Raw genomic sequence first — 14,579 nt, forward strand, 5'->3', positions numbered from 1 at the left:
TAATAATAATATTCTACCTGTAATAATAATAATAAAAGATTAAATCATACGGGTACTCACCAGTGATGAATGTTGATTAAAGATGATGATGATGCAGTATCTCATCTCCTCTGGGGGCGCCTCATCCTTTCTTCATGCACTTCTTCAGGGGCTTGAGGAGGCACCTCTTCAAGGGCTTGGGGAGGCAATTCTTTTTCAGGGGTTTTGAGAGGCTTTGGAGGGTCCTTCTTCAGCTGTTTGATAAACATGGTGATAGGCAGCTGCTGTCGCTGCTTTTTCATGCTGATGAGGGCGTTATTATAGGGTGCCATTGCCTCAGAAGGGCATCTGTGAACTTTCAGGAGTGTTCCATATACGGATCCCATGCTGAAGCTGACTCCTGCACATCCTTGATTATCCTCTGAAGTCAGGACAGACTTTCCAAAGAACAGCCCTCATCCTCCTTCTCATCCCCGTCCCCTGAACCTGGCGTGTCTTCTTCCTCTCTGGCAGACTTCGTCAGCTCTTCCAAATCCTGGTCTGTCAGGGGGTCAGGGTGGGCATCAATGAGAGTGCCGACTTTATCCTCAGTGGTGTCACCGAAGCCTTCTCCACCAAGTATCCTTACCAGTTTGACTGCCTTATCAATCAATGGCTGGATGTTGAATCTCTTCAGGAGAGAAGCCCTTATAATCATGCACAGACTATGGCCACAACTTCCAGCAGGTGTCCAGGGTCTCCTTCTTCATGTCCTTCAGCAATCGGTCGATGATGGTCAGACATATTGCAGTCATGAATTTACGCCAATAGTCCTTCAGCCTAAACTCACTGTCAGCGTCCATTGCATTCGCAAGGTGCTCAAGGGAGTTCTTGGAGTAGAGTGCCTTGAATGCATGGATCACACCCCAGGTCATAGGCTGGAGAAGAAAGGTGTTGTTGGCAGGGAGGCACTCGAGCTGGACTCCATTATTTTAAAGATCCACAGGGTGGTTACCAGCATTATCTATAATCAACACCACCTTGAACTCCATACCCAAGTCATTGAGTAATTGCCTAACTGGGGGGATGAAACTCTGAATGAACCAGATCTCCGTAAGGACTTTGGTGATCTAGGCTTTGGGGTTGTGCATCAAAAACACAGGCAGCAAGTGCTTGTTCATATTCTTGAGGGCCCTGGGGGTTTACAGCCTTGTAAATGAGGCCTGGTTTCAGCATGAAGCCAGCTGCATTCCCACACATGATGAGAGTAACCCTATCCTTCTGGCCTTGAACCCAGAGGCTCTGGCTTCGTCTTTCGTGAGGTATGTCCTTGAAGGCATCTTCTTACAGAACAAGCCAGTGTCGTCCATATTGAACACCTGTTCTGAATGGTATTCCTTGTCCCTGATGATTTTCTTGAAGGTCTCAGGATATTTCGCAGCCGCTTCCATGTCTGCCGATGCCACTTCCCCATGCAGAGAAACACTCCTGAGTTGGAACTGCCTCTAAAAATGGTGGAACCACCCCTTGCTGGCCTGAAAAACTTGAGGAGCTGACAGTGGTCCTGCTTGTGGCTCTCCCTCTCCTTCAGCAGGTTCATTGAAGTCTAAGAAGTCAGATTCCTGTGTGAACTGAAGCTGCTTTCCATAACAGTCGAAAACTGCTGGTAGAGTTGTCGTGCCTTCTCGCAAATGATGTTGGTGTCGAGGGGGATATTCTTCTTACAGCAGTCCTTTGTCCAATACGCCAATGCTGACTCTGTCTTCACGATGGTCTTATCATGCACTGTAGAAACTGTTTTTGCACTACTGAAGAAGCTAACACTCACAGCCTCTCTTATCTCACCTCTTTCTTCTTGATGTAGCGCACAGTACTCTCTTTCACACCAGAATGGTGGGCTACAGCTGTGTAACTCTTGCCTTCTTTCAACATATCTAGAAGTTGTACCTTCTCCTGGAGTGTCATGACCTTCTTCTGGTGCTTAGGCTGTTTGCCAGAAGCCTTAGAAGGAGCAGGGTGCTTAGGTGGCATCTTGGGGCAAGGTTACTCTGATTAAGACTGCGAAGAAAGACGTGTAAAGTACACAGGTGTACACAGCAAAACACTAGCACAGTACATTAATGTAGGAGCACACGCAACATTAATGTAGAGGCACACGCAACATTAATGTAGAGGCACATTCAGTGAACTGACAGAGATGCGCGCTCTGTACATACATCTCAGAGAAAGTCTTGGGGATAGACAGCCAATGAGCACCAAGGAAAATGAATGGCACTCCTGGATTGGCTGCTTTGCAAACACCAGCCAATATCATGCCGAGTAGCATTGCTCCAAGGTATATCAGTATCCCAAGATGCATTTTCCTCTTGCTAGAGCTTTGCATTTTGCTTGACTTGTGGTGAACATTTTTTAAGAAAAAAATACATTTTATTGATATTTTGCTCTGTTTACATTAATATATTACAGTATGTACTGTGATATTTGAAAATTAGTAAATCATTTTTTATCATAAAGAATGTATTTAGTCATGAAAATATAACACGAAAATAGAACGACTGACAGGTTCCACAAACATAAACATAGTCCCGACATCCTACAAACTGTCCGTGTATTTTAAATATCCTCTGCTGTTACCCTAAAACACTTTAATATCATTTCAAAATCATCTTACAGCACAGGAAAATATCAATAAAATGTACATTATGTGCAGAATATCAGTGTTATGTGCACTACCCTGTACATACATATGTGCTGTATTCGACACACAAATAACCCAGCATCTCTACCCAGCTTCCCAGTTCACTGCGTATGCCTCTAGTGTTTGCGTGTTGTATAGGTATCGGTGCAGACTTCACGTATCTTTTTGAATCATGCCCTAAGATGCCTCCGAAATGCACTGCTTCTTCTACAGCATCTGGACAAGAGCGCAAGCACCAGAGGAAGGTCCTGACACACGAGGAGAAGGTAGAAGTTATCATAATGTTGAGTGAAGGGAAAAATCATCCTTTATGGCCTTAAGGAAAATACAGTCTACTTCATCGAGAAGGAATATGAAGAGGGGAGAATCCTTGTGAGGGACCTTGGTGGAGAAGTCGCCACCCTCATTCACTCACTCTCTGACCTCCCGATGGACCTGGATTTGGAAGATATGAAATGTCTGTCCTGAATCATAAGGAAAGGCAGGCAGCTGCAGCAGATGGTAGAGGAATGGGATCCTAATATGCAATGCTCCATAAACGTTTCAAATGCCATTGATGCTGCCATGGAGCCCTATAATACCTCATAGTCAGCATGAGGAAGTACGTCAACATGATGCCACCTCCTGAAACCTCCGGAGAAGCGCATGAAGAAGGGGAAGAGTCGCCACCAGAGATGTAACTCCTCTGCTTGGCTGTGCAGTCATATCTTCATTGTCATTCATTGGACTGCACAGCTAAATAATCAACATCATCTATAATCAACATTCATCACCGGTGGGTGCCTATATGATTTAATCTTATAATTTATTATTGAATAGTACTGTATGGAAGAAAATGTGCGTGCCTGAATATAGGGGTAACTTGTTTAGTTTTCACACATAGCTTTAAGCGGCAAGCCATATATATTTGTAAGGGTAATGTTGTAAGATGACTTTGATATGATATTAAAGTGTTGTAGGATGGTAGTTTAAGGCATATTTGATGTTGGAATTATTAAAACAGGCAGTTATAAGCATTTTGAGGGGGGGTGTTAAGTATTCTCGGATTTTTGCTGTTCACGGATGGTTGTGGTCCCTATCTCATGCGAATACCGGGTGTGGACTGTATGGCTGTACATGTATGCACCAAGTCCAGACAACCTATTCATCATCAGAAAAATCTGGAGTTTAGTTCCCGTGAAGTTTTTGTTTTAAAATTTACAGTAACTTCTACAATGTTTATGTATTTGCTGTTCACTGCAATACAAATATTGACAGTCCTATATATGACTCTCTCCTGGAGAGGATTAGTATGTTTCGTTTACAGGATTCAAAAGTTTCTTTCTTTATTTGTGGAGACTGAAATACAAAGTACAGTGTTTGGCTAAATTCAAATTCCACAGATCAACATGGCGCTCTGCTCTTGAGTTCTTTGTATCCTCTTATTATATATATATATATATATATATATATATATATATATATATATATATATATGTATATATACATATACACATATACATATATACATATATATATATATATATATATATATATATATATATATATATATATATATATATATATATATATATATTTTATATATATATATATATATATATACATATTTTCATATATATGTATGTATATATATATATATATATATATATATATATATATATATATATATATATATATATATATATATATATATATATATATATATATTATATATATATATATATATATTTTCATGCATGTAGCTCAGGAGCTGCAGTCTTGTCATTTTGAAGTAATTAATGCATGCCTTTTTTTCATGAACTGGTGATGGATCACAGGAGTCATATCTTTTCCAGGAAACTCACATCTTGCATACCTTTGAAGAAGACTTTTATGGATCTGAGCTAAGGGTGGTGATGCTTGGCTATATTAGACCAGAGAAAAATTTCAGTTCTTTAGGTGAGTACAACTTTCAGCAAAATTTCCACGTAAGTAGCATATCCTTATTGATACGGTTTGATTCATATACAAAAACAAACCCCCTTTTTCACTTGTTTGATAGTAAACCATCAGAAATTGTTGCAACAATTAGTAGTGTCCTATGACTGTTTGGTAGTATGATTAAGCTAATACTACAGAAGAGGTCCCTTTTGTACCCTCCCTTCTTGCATAAGGTAACTTTGGCATATATTCATAAGAGGTTTGCCTCCTACAGCTGGGATTATCCATTTAATGGGGAATATTCATCAGCATAGACTGGAATGTTCTCCGTGGGAGAAGGGATTGGGACTTTATAGTAAGGAATGAGACTTTATGTAAGAGCCTGAAGAAGTGCTAAAATATCTTAGTAGTATATGTTGAATCTAATTATGTAATTTTGAGTTTCAGATTTTTTTTTGTATTCTGCAACAGAGATATTATGCAAATATAGTTGGACCCCATGACACTGATTCACTGATGCAGTTTCCTGAGGGGAAGAAGATTTCAAATAAAACTCAGATTATGCACACCATACCAATAAGCAAAAACATGATCAAAACAGTCAGTCAACGCTAGTACTCTAGCATTACCCCTTGTTCTGCCCAGCATTTACCCATGCATCCCCCCCTGATCCCAGCCCCTTGATGAGGTAGAGGTATAGGAATCCACTGCAGGGAGTGTATGCTCCTTTATGCCTACTCTCTCTGCTGTGGATTCAGCTGAACATTGGGAACTATAACTCCTGTACTCCTCCTCTTCAGATAAACTTTCCCCTTCCCTTCCTCTTTCGTTGACGACCTTGGCACGGTATTGGATTACAGAATTCACTTCTCTTTTAACTTGATGGAGGGTGGAGTTGGACAGCAGGCCCCTCAATTCATAAAATTAGAGTACCTAGCGTGGTTGAGCGAGGGGAAATTTTTGTCAAGCCATGCTCTCAATGCTGGGTCTGATCTTGACGGACTGACAACCCTTAAGGCATTGTGGGTATAGTGTATATCCAGGTGAGGATCCCAGGGCAGTTACCACTGTGGGTAACAGTGTTGCCCCTCCCCCAGTTGGGCCTCGCAGGTGAGAGGGATTTCGTCCTGGGTGAAATTTATAATTCTGTATTTGTTACATGGGGAACAAACAAACCTACCTATGACTTCTAGCATGGCAGTGGACTGTTCACAGGAAAACTCAATTCATGCAAATCAAAGTGGTATTAAAACCTTAATACCATGTAATAAGCCTAAAAGAAGTAGATATCATCATGACCCAACCTTGACTCACTTTGATTCTCTCTTTGGAGAGTCAAACTGGTCAAGGTTTTTGAATTTGCAAGCAGACCAAGACGTATCATTATTAAAATCAGAAAATTACGTACTTGTTGAATCAATACCCACCACAATAGATGAGCATAAGACAAATTAAAAAAGAAATGGTTGGTTGAAATAACAACCAGAAACCAATCAGAAAATTACTAGAACATTAAAAATATAGAGAACATAAATATAAAAGTTACAAGGCATGATACCATGAATAGTGTACAAGGCACAGTAGTAGTGCCAAATCTAAATGATGAAATTGTAGACAAATCAATGTTATTAGATTCATTAAAGAAAAGATGCAACAACATTGAAGATTGCAAAATAAATGAGGTCCCAAGCAAGAAAGACAAAAGTAAAATAATCAAAATAACAAAGATAAAGTTCAGTGGCCAAACCTTGCCCTTGAAAATTAAAATACATACTGGGATTAAATAGGGAACTAAGACTTTATGTTCCCAAACCCATGCAGTGCAAGAACTGTTGCAAATAAGGCCTTACAGGTGTTAAATGTGGAAATTTTCCCAGATGTGCCTTTTGCAGTTTGCAGTTAGAGTTGACAGGAACAAAGAGGAATTAGAGGAATTTATTTCTGGTGATAAAACATTTCTCGTCATGCTGGTTCGGATTCACAATAAGCTGTAGGTCCCCAACCAAAAGGTTCTTAGCCACGTAAAAATAAGTCTAATCCTTGGTCATAAAAGTGGCCTAAGATATACTTAACTTTTTTCACAGGAACATAAAACATGCTGGGACTGTGCCAACCAAAATGCATAAAATGTGGCCTAGAGCATCATGCTCGATCTAAAGTATGTGCGCACTACATCTACAATATTGAACTCAAATTACCACAAGAACGAACTGGAATGTCAATGAGGGAAGCAAAGCTAGAACTGAAAGTGAGAGAATTGAATGAGCCAGCTAAGAAATTTAGGTATGCAGATACTGCAAGATCAAACAATACCAGAACTAAAATGATTGATAGTAGAAATAAAGAAATACCACCAAACAAAATACATGATGAAAAGGACTCAGCTAAGGAAATTTCAGACATCAATGACATTATCACAGTGGGCAATCGATTTACCTCTTTACCGGGAATTGAAACTAAGGGCATCAAACCGCCTCTCCGTTCCTTGTGTTTTGCTTTACATTTGTACATTAACCATGTCGTATTTGTCACTTGTAATCGTTTCAGATTCTTTATGTATCTCATTATATGTATCATTGTAGGGCCTATTTGCCGATATATATATCTGCCTTGTACATATTCTGTAATGCTATGTATATGTCATTTTATGTCTTTCAATAAACACAATTCTGTACGGACGCAGCAGGGGGCCGCAGGTCGCCTGCTACCTTTCTGTCCGCTTTTTGCATTATAAGTACCTGTCATGAACAATAAAGAATCAGTCTTACTTCTGACTTTCTTGAACCTCACACTGGTGACCCCGGAGTGACAGGTAGCACGGTTTTGGCCCAGCCATTAACGGACTAACTACGGCCGCAGCCTACCATCCAGAGAGCCTTTAACAGATTAAACACGGCGTCAAGTTTAGGCCTCGGATGGCTCCTTCCCTGGCGGAAACCGTGCCGTTAACTGACTAAATACGGCATACCCACCAAAGGGAACGTTTTGGCACTACAATCAGCACCATTAACGGACTCAGCATGGTGTATTTTCCCGCGTTTTGGTGTGTGAGCAGTAAAGATGGCAGAAGATGAAATTCAGTGCAACCATGTGAGCATCGTCTGTACGCCTCTCTCGCCAACAAAAGCAGACGAGGTCAGACTCCCTCAGTTTTCGCGTGAAAACACGGCATCATGGTTCCAGCACGTGGAAGTACACTTCTGCATGGCGTGCATAACAGACGATGCAAGCAAGTCCGACATCACCGTGGCAGCGCTCCAGGAGAGGTGTTCAACAGGATCTCCCTCTGGCTCGACGCGCACGCAGACAAAGTCACGTACGCAGCATTAAAAGATAAACTAATCAAGACCTACTCACTGTCCGTGATGGAAAGAGCACAGCACGCACTCGACCTGGCATCCAAGCCCCTCGGAGAAGCATCACCCAGAGAGGCCTGGGATGAACTGCAGGGGCTCATAACATTACCAGGCCGAGACAAGAATGGGAGGATAAGAAAAATCGACCTCGCAAGGGTGATCTTCCTTCGACGCCTCCCGTAGGAAGTAAAGAGCCAGATAAGAGACGCTGATGCCCTCAACACTGGGACATTTTTAGACGTCGCCCAGATGGTACCGAGGCCACCAAGGCCTTGGAACATGCTGCCACCCTTGCAGCCGTCGCCCTGGAAGCCTGCAGCCTGACGGAGAGCAACAACAACGACGACGGAGAGATCAACGTCGTTCTCAAAAAGAAAGATCTTAAGAAGAAACCTGACTCAACAAACGCCCTCATTGCAGCAAACGGGACACCCTTCCGCACATACTGCACAACGACACGGATCATCTCCATCCTGGGCCTCAGATACCTCTGGCCCTTCATCATCACGGATGTCAAGTTTCTGCTGCTGGGCGCAGATTTCCTAGGACACCACGGACTTCTCGTTGACGTCGGAAGGGAATGACTACTGGACACAGCAACCTGCCACTCCCGCCAGCTCGCCAAAGGACCGGGGATGCCCGCCATCTGTTCCACAGCCTCCAGCAGCTACACGTTCCTCCTACAGGAGTTTCCGGACGAGTTCAAACCGGAGCTAAGATAGTCACCGGGGGCTTCAGCAAAGCACGGCATATTCCATCACATCACCATGACAGGCCCACCAACTCATGCGAAGTTCCAGCGCCTGTCCCCATGAAAGCTACAAGACGCCAAACGGACCTTCGCAGAGATGGAATGAATGGGCGTCTGCAAAAAAGCATCAAGCCTGTGGGCATCACCCCTCCACTTGGTAAAGAAGGCGGATGGCTCATGGAGGCTATGTGGAGATTACTGCCGCCTAAACATAGTCACGACACCAGACCACTTCCCCTCCCAAACATGCAGGACCTGACGAGCATACTCCACGGGGCAAAGATCTTCTCCAAAATGGACCTACTCAAATCATATTTCCAAGTCCCTGTACACCCCAACGATGTCCCAAAGACCACAGTAATAATGCCCTTCGGGACCTATATATTCTTCTATTCAACCTTCAGTCTCAAAAACACAGGTGCTGCATTCCAGCGACTGATGGACACCATTTTGGAGGACCTGCCCTTCTGCGTCTGCTACGTCGATGACATCCTGATCTTCTCCAGGTCACCCGAGGAACACCTTCGACACATCCAGGCAGTCCTAAAACATCTACAGGAGAGCGGCCTAGTGGTGAGCTTCAACAAGTGCATCTTCGGAAAGGAAAAAATAGATTTCCTCGGGCACGAAATCTCACCTGCAGGAGTACGTCCGACAGCATCTAAGGTGAAGGCCATAGAGAAGTTCCCAGAACCCCAGAACATCAGGACCCTCCAGGAGTTTCTCGGGATGATAAATTACTACAGACGGTTTATCCTCAACATCGCCTGAATCATGTACCCACTAACATCAGTCCTGAAGGGAAAGCCAAAGGCGCTGACCTGGGAAGCTCCGCAGCAGAAGGCATTCAGCGAAACGAAGGCAGCCCTCGCCAGTGCCACGACTTTGACACACCACAACCCCGCAGCCACCCTCAGGTTAACAACGGACGCCAGCAACATCGCCTGTGGTGCAGTACTGGAGGAGGTGGTGAACAGCCCCTCAGCCGTTGGCCTTCTTCAGCTTTAAGTTCTCACCAGCCGAAACCCACTACAGCGCCTTCGACAGGGAACTGCTGGCTGTCTACCAGGCCATAAGGCACTTTAAGTACCTACTGGAGGGCACCAAATTCACCATCCTGACGGACCACAAACCCCTGGTACACGCCTTCACAAAGCAGGGAGATGCATGGTCGGCAAGACAGCAGCAGCACCTAACCGCCATCTCAGAATTCGGCTGCACCATCAAATACATCCCTGGGAGAAAAAACCCAATAGCCGATGCCCTGTCAAGAGTAGAAATAAACTCCTTCCAGCTCAGCATCGACTACGAAGACCTGGCGAAGGAGCAAACAGCGGACCCTGAGACGGCAGCCTACAGAACGTCACTGACAGCACTGAAGTGGGAAGACATGCCCTTAGGAAACTCCAGAACGATGCTCCTCTGCGACACCAGCACAGGCCGCCCTCGTTCCCTTGTGCCAGCTTCGAGGAGAAAGCAAACGTTCGATGTGATACACAGTCTCTCCCATCCTTCAGGGCACACAACCTTATGACCAACAAGTTCATCTGGCACATTATCAACAAGGACGTACGTCGTTGGGCGAGGAACTGCATAGCGTGCCAGACGAGCAAAACATCTTGCCACATGGAATCAGGGATTGGCGATTTTCCCCAACCACGCCGGCACTTCAGCCATGTCCATGTCAATGTCGTCAGCCCCCTTCCGCAGTCCGGAGGAGCAAGATACCTCCTGACAATTATAGACCGCTCCACCCGATGGCCCGAAGCAACCCCCATGAAGGAGGCATCCACAACGTCGTGCGCAGAGGCCCTTCTCTCCAGCTGGATCAGCCACTTCAGAGTGCCTGATAGCATCACCACGGACAGGGGCCCTGCCTTCCTCTCAGAACTCTGGGCCTCCCTGGCACGTCTGATGGGCACGAAGCTGCACAGCACAGCAGCGTACAACCCCGCAGTGAACAGCATGATCGAGAGACCCCACCACTCTCTTAAGGCAGCTCTCATGGCATGCTGCACCAACGAAAACTGAAATACACAGCTCCTCTGTGTCCTTTTGGGTCTTCACACCACACCTAAAGCAGACGGCGATGCCTCCCCGGCCGAAAAAGTCTACGAGGAAACATTGGTCATGCCCAGAGAATTCTTCCCGCTGTCAGCTGGAGGCACAGATACGCCCCTCCCGGGGTTGAGGGAACTCTCACGGAAGTTCGCTCCCTGCCATAGGACCTTCACCAACAGGACCAGCAGATACAACCCACCCACCTTAGACTCCTGTGCCTACGTCTTCGTCAGGGTGGACACTCGTTGGCCATCCTTAACCAGGCCCTACAGGGGGCCCCACAGAGTCATCAGGTGGGCTCCTAAAGCATTCCTGCTGGACATCCACAGGCGTGAGGACTGGGTAACGGTCGACAGGCTAAAACCAGCATTCCTGATGGACAACAAAATCACCAAGGAGACAGGGAGGCGACCCAGAGTTCCCCCTCAGCAACACTCCGCAGGAACAGCCACCCCCATGCCGAAAAGAGGTCCAGGTCAGCCCAGGAAACAGCCTGCGCCAGAACCAGAGGTCATGCCCGCACCCCCCTGCAGTTCTCGAGAAGTAGAGGCCCACTCCAGTTGCCACAGCGCTTCCGCAATTGAGATGTCATCCAATAATTTCTCCCATAATTATTGTCTTAGGGGGGGAGTATTGTAAAGGCATCAAACTGCCTCTCTGTTCCTTGTGTTTCGCTCTACTTTTGTACATTAATCATGTCGTATTTGTCACTTGGTATTGTTTCAGATTCTTTATGTATCTCATATCATTCTATGGCCTATTCGCTGATATATATATCTACCTTGTACATGTTCTGTAATACTCTGTATGTCATTATGTGTCTTTCAACAAGCGCAATTCTGTATGGACGCAACGGGGGCCTCAGGTCGCCCGCTATCTTTCCGTCCGCTTTTTGCAATATAAGTACCTGTCGTGAACAATAAAGAATCAGTCTCACTTCTGACCTTCCTTGAACCTCACAAAACAAATAATGACATAGAGGAAGACGAAGAAAAAATAGAATCAAACAAATGTGATAAAACAGATAACACAACTCGGAAGACGCAGCTAGATAAGCCCCACCTAATTCCACCAAACCAAACTCTAAAAAGAAAAATAACCCACCAATCTTACCAAAAGCTAAAATTCAGAAACGGGACACGAAATCAAATGTTCCACTGTCTCCAAAAGTAACAATAATACCTCTAGGAGCAGAATTACAAAATTCAGATGAATGGAAAACCAAAATATAGATGATGATAAGTACAATGAAAGCAAAGAAATTCACCCATCACCAATAATAGGCACTACAAGAAAAATCAAGAAAAAACAAACTGATGAACATGAAGATTCATGTGGTTGCAGTAAATGCTTTATAACAGTGTGCCACAAAAATAAAACTGTAACTAAAGAAAGTCTAACCTACACTATAAGAAATTTCCTGAGATATAGGAATAAAGAAAAAAGAAACATCAAATGCCATGAAGAAGGTTGCATGTGTATTTGAACACTTAGAATATTACAGAGAAAAACATATCAGTGTTGTAGATAATATTCTAAAGAAAATCAAAATGGAAAAATTAAATCAAGATAGTAAAAACGTAACAGTTAACGAAAATCAGATTCAAACTACAATAAAAAATGAATCAAGACCTACAAAAATACAAATTAATTTATAACAAACTAAAGAAAACATCAACTCATATTATTTAGAATAATCTGACCACCAACATATTACACCTTTCAACGGGTATATAATTGTGGAATATAAATGGATTATTAACAATAATCCTCTTAGGAGAAGTCCAACAACATATTAGCGAACACGAACCAATGATTATGTGTATACAACACATAGGAAAAGTGTTCCAAATATAGGTAAATATCCACTAGCCACAACATCAAAGGAAAATTAAAATGATTTAGGAACAGCAATATATGTCCATAATTAAATAATATACACAAAGTAGATATAGATTACAGTTAACCCCCAGGACTCATGGGGAATGTGTACCACTACCCCCCCCGCACCCCCGAGAATAGTTCAAGTCTGAGAATACTTAAAACCCCTCTAAAAATGCTTATAACTGCCTATTTTGATAGTTCGAAACACCAGAAACCCCTCTAAAAATGCTTATACCTGAAAATTTTAATAGTTTTATCAAAAAAAGTGCATTTAGTTGCGAAAATTATATGAAAATACAATAATTTGTGAATATTTCTCAATGAAAAGTTCGCAAATATGCGAATTTTCCATGAATAATGTATATATATATGTTCCACAGAGAAATCCCCGAACTGCTGAGTCTGCGAAATGTGAGTCTGCAAATTCTGGGGGTCAACTGTACACTGAAATACAAATTTCAGCAATAACAGTGAAAATAGAAAACAATATGTTTGATATTAACTTATACAACCAGCCAATAAAAAGTATGATTTAAACATTTTATGACAAATAATAAAAGAATTTAGCAATCCAATATTAATTGTAGATTTCAATGCACATAATCCAATATGGGACTATAACAATATTACACCAGATAAAAATGGAGAGAAAATAGAAAAGTTAATGAACACTAATAATCTCTGTTGTCTGAATGACAATGAAATACATACATACTGTTCCAAAACCCATGGAACATTTTCCTCAATAGATGTCACCCTTTGTTCAACAAATATAGTTGACAAACTAGATTGGAATACATGTGATTACTCCTACTTAAGTGATAATTTTCCCACAATAATATCCTTATTAAATAATAAACCAAAACCATACTCTCCACATTATAACATGCAAAAAAGCAGGTTGGGAAACATTTAACATGCATACCAGAAATATTCTGCATCTTGATTATTTGAAAAATCATAATGAGACAAATGAATTCTTTGTATCCTTCATTAAAAAGGCAGCAGACAAAGCTATTGCTCATCCAAAACCTCATAATAAAAAACATAGTCCACAGGTAGCCAGATGATCTATCTGAATTAGTACAAGCAAAACTCTCTAGCAAGAAGGTTAGATACTCTAAACAGAAGATCCAGTAAAAAAATAAATCAAAACCATTCCCAGAAGAAAATATATTAAAAATGACAAATATATTATTAGAAATAGATGCATTAAAACTTTTATATAATAAAATATCAGCCAAATTCAGAAAGGAAGTCATAAAAGGTAAAATAATATCTTGCAGGTCATATTTATCAGAAATAACAAGTGAAACATGAGTTTAAAAAGTATGGGAGATTTTCTGAAAAAATAAATGGAACAAACATTAGACCACCCATACAAGCTATATTAGATAATGGCAAAAAAATTTCAGATCCCTTCAAAATAAGTAATATACTTAGGGAAAGATTTGCCAAAATAAACAGTGACCAAAATCTAGACAAACTCTTCAAAAATAAAAAATAAAACAGAATCTATATGACTTAATTTTGAGTCAAAGGAAAATATATATTATAATAGGAAATTCAATATGGAAGAGTTGGAATATGCTCTCTTGAAGAGCAATAATTCTGCTCATGGAGGTGATGATGCAATCATACCCAGAACTTATGTAAGGTTAGGTTAGGTTCCAGACCCCCTCATGCAAGGTGAATTTTCGCGTAAGTTTGACACGTCTCTAAAAATGCTAATAAATGCTTATTTCTGGAATTTAAACACTAAATGTGACCCTAATCATGCTCCCAAAGTATTAAGCTAACAATTAAATGAAATTAAAGTTACTGTAATTTCATTTAAAAGTTAATACATTAAAAAAAGAAATAAATGGTTGACATAAAAATATAGGATACGTAGGAGAGTGTGAAGATTTTGTATACTATTTGCTTCTCTCCCCATTCTGCCAATCTATTT

At 41.9% G+C, this 14,579-nt stretch overlaps 1 protein-coding gene across 6 annotated transcripts in view; it reads left to right on the forward strand.

The window, feature by feature from the left end:
• Window positions 1–14,579, forward strand: part of Rfk (Riboflavin kinase) — a 304,267-nt gene that overhangs the window by 149,307 nt on the left and 140,381 nt on the right. For 5 of the 6 annotated variants that reach the window (XR_010856941.1, XM_067126044.1, XM_067126043.1 and 2 more), the window contains exon 3: window positions 4,474–4,594. Coding sequence is in view for 5 of the 6 variants with exons in the window: in XM_067126044.1 (XP_066982145.1) it covers window positions 4,474–4,594 (121 nt within the window). In the remaining variant the exon portion in view is untranslated. The remainder of the gene's footprint in view (window positions 1–4,473; window positions 4,595–14,579) is intronic. The other variant, XM_067126045.1, reaches the window with a different exon arrangement.

The sequence above is a fragment of the Macrobrachium rosenbergii genome, chromosome 23 (assembly GCF_040412425.1).
Source record: "Macrobrachium rosenbergii isolate ZJJX-2024 chromosome 23, ASM4041242v1, whole genome shotgun sequence".
Taxonomy (NCBI): domain Eukaryota; kingdom Metazoa; phylum Arthropoda; class Malacostraca; order Decapoda; family Palaemonidae; genus Macrobrachium; species Macrobrachium rosenbergii.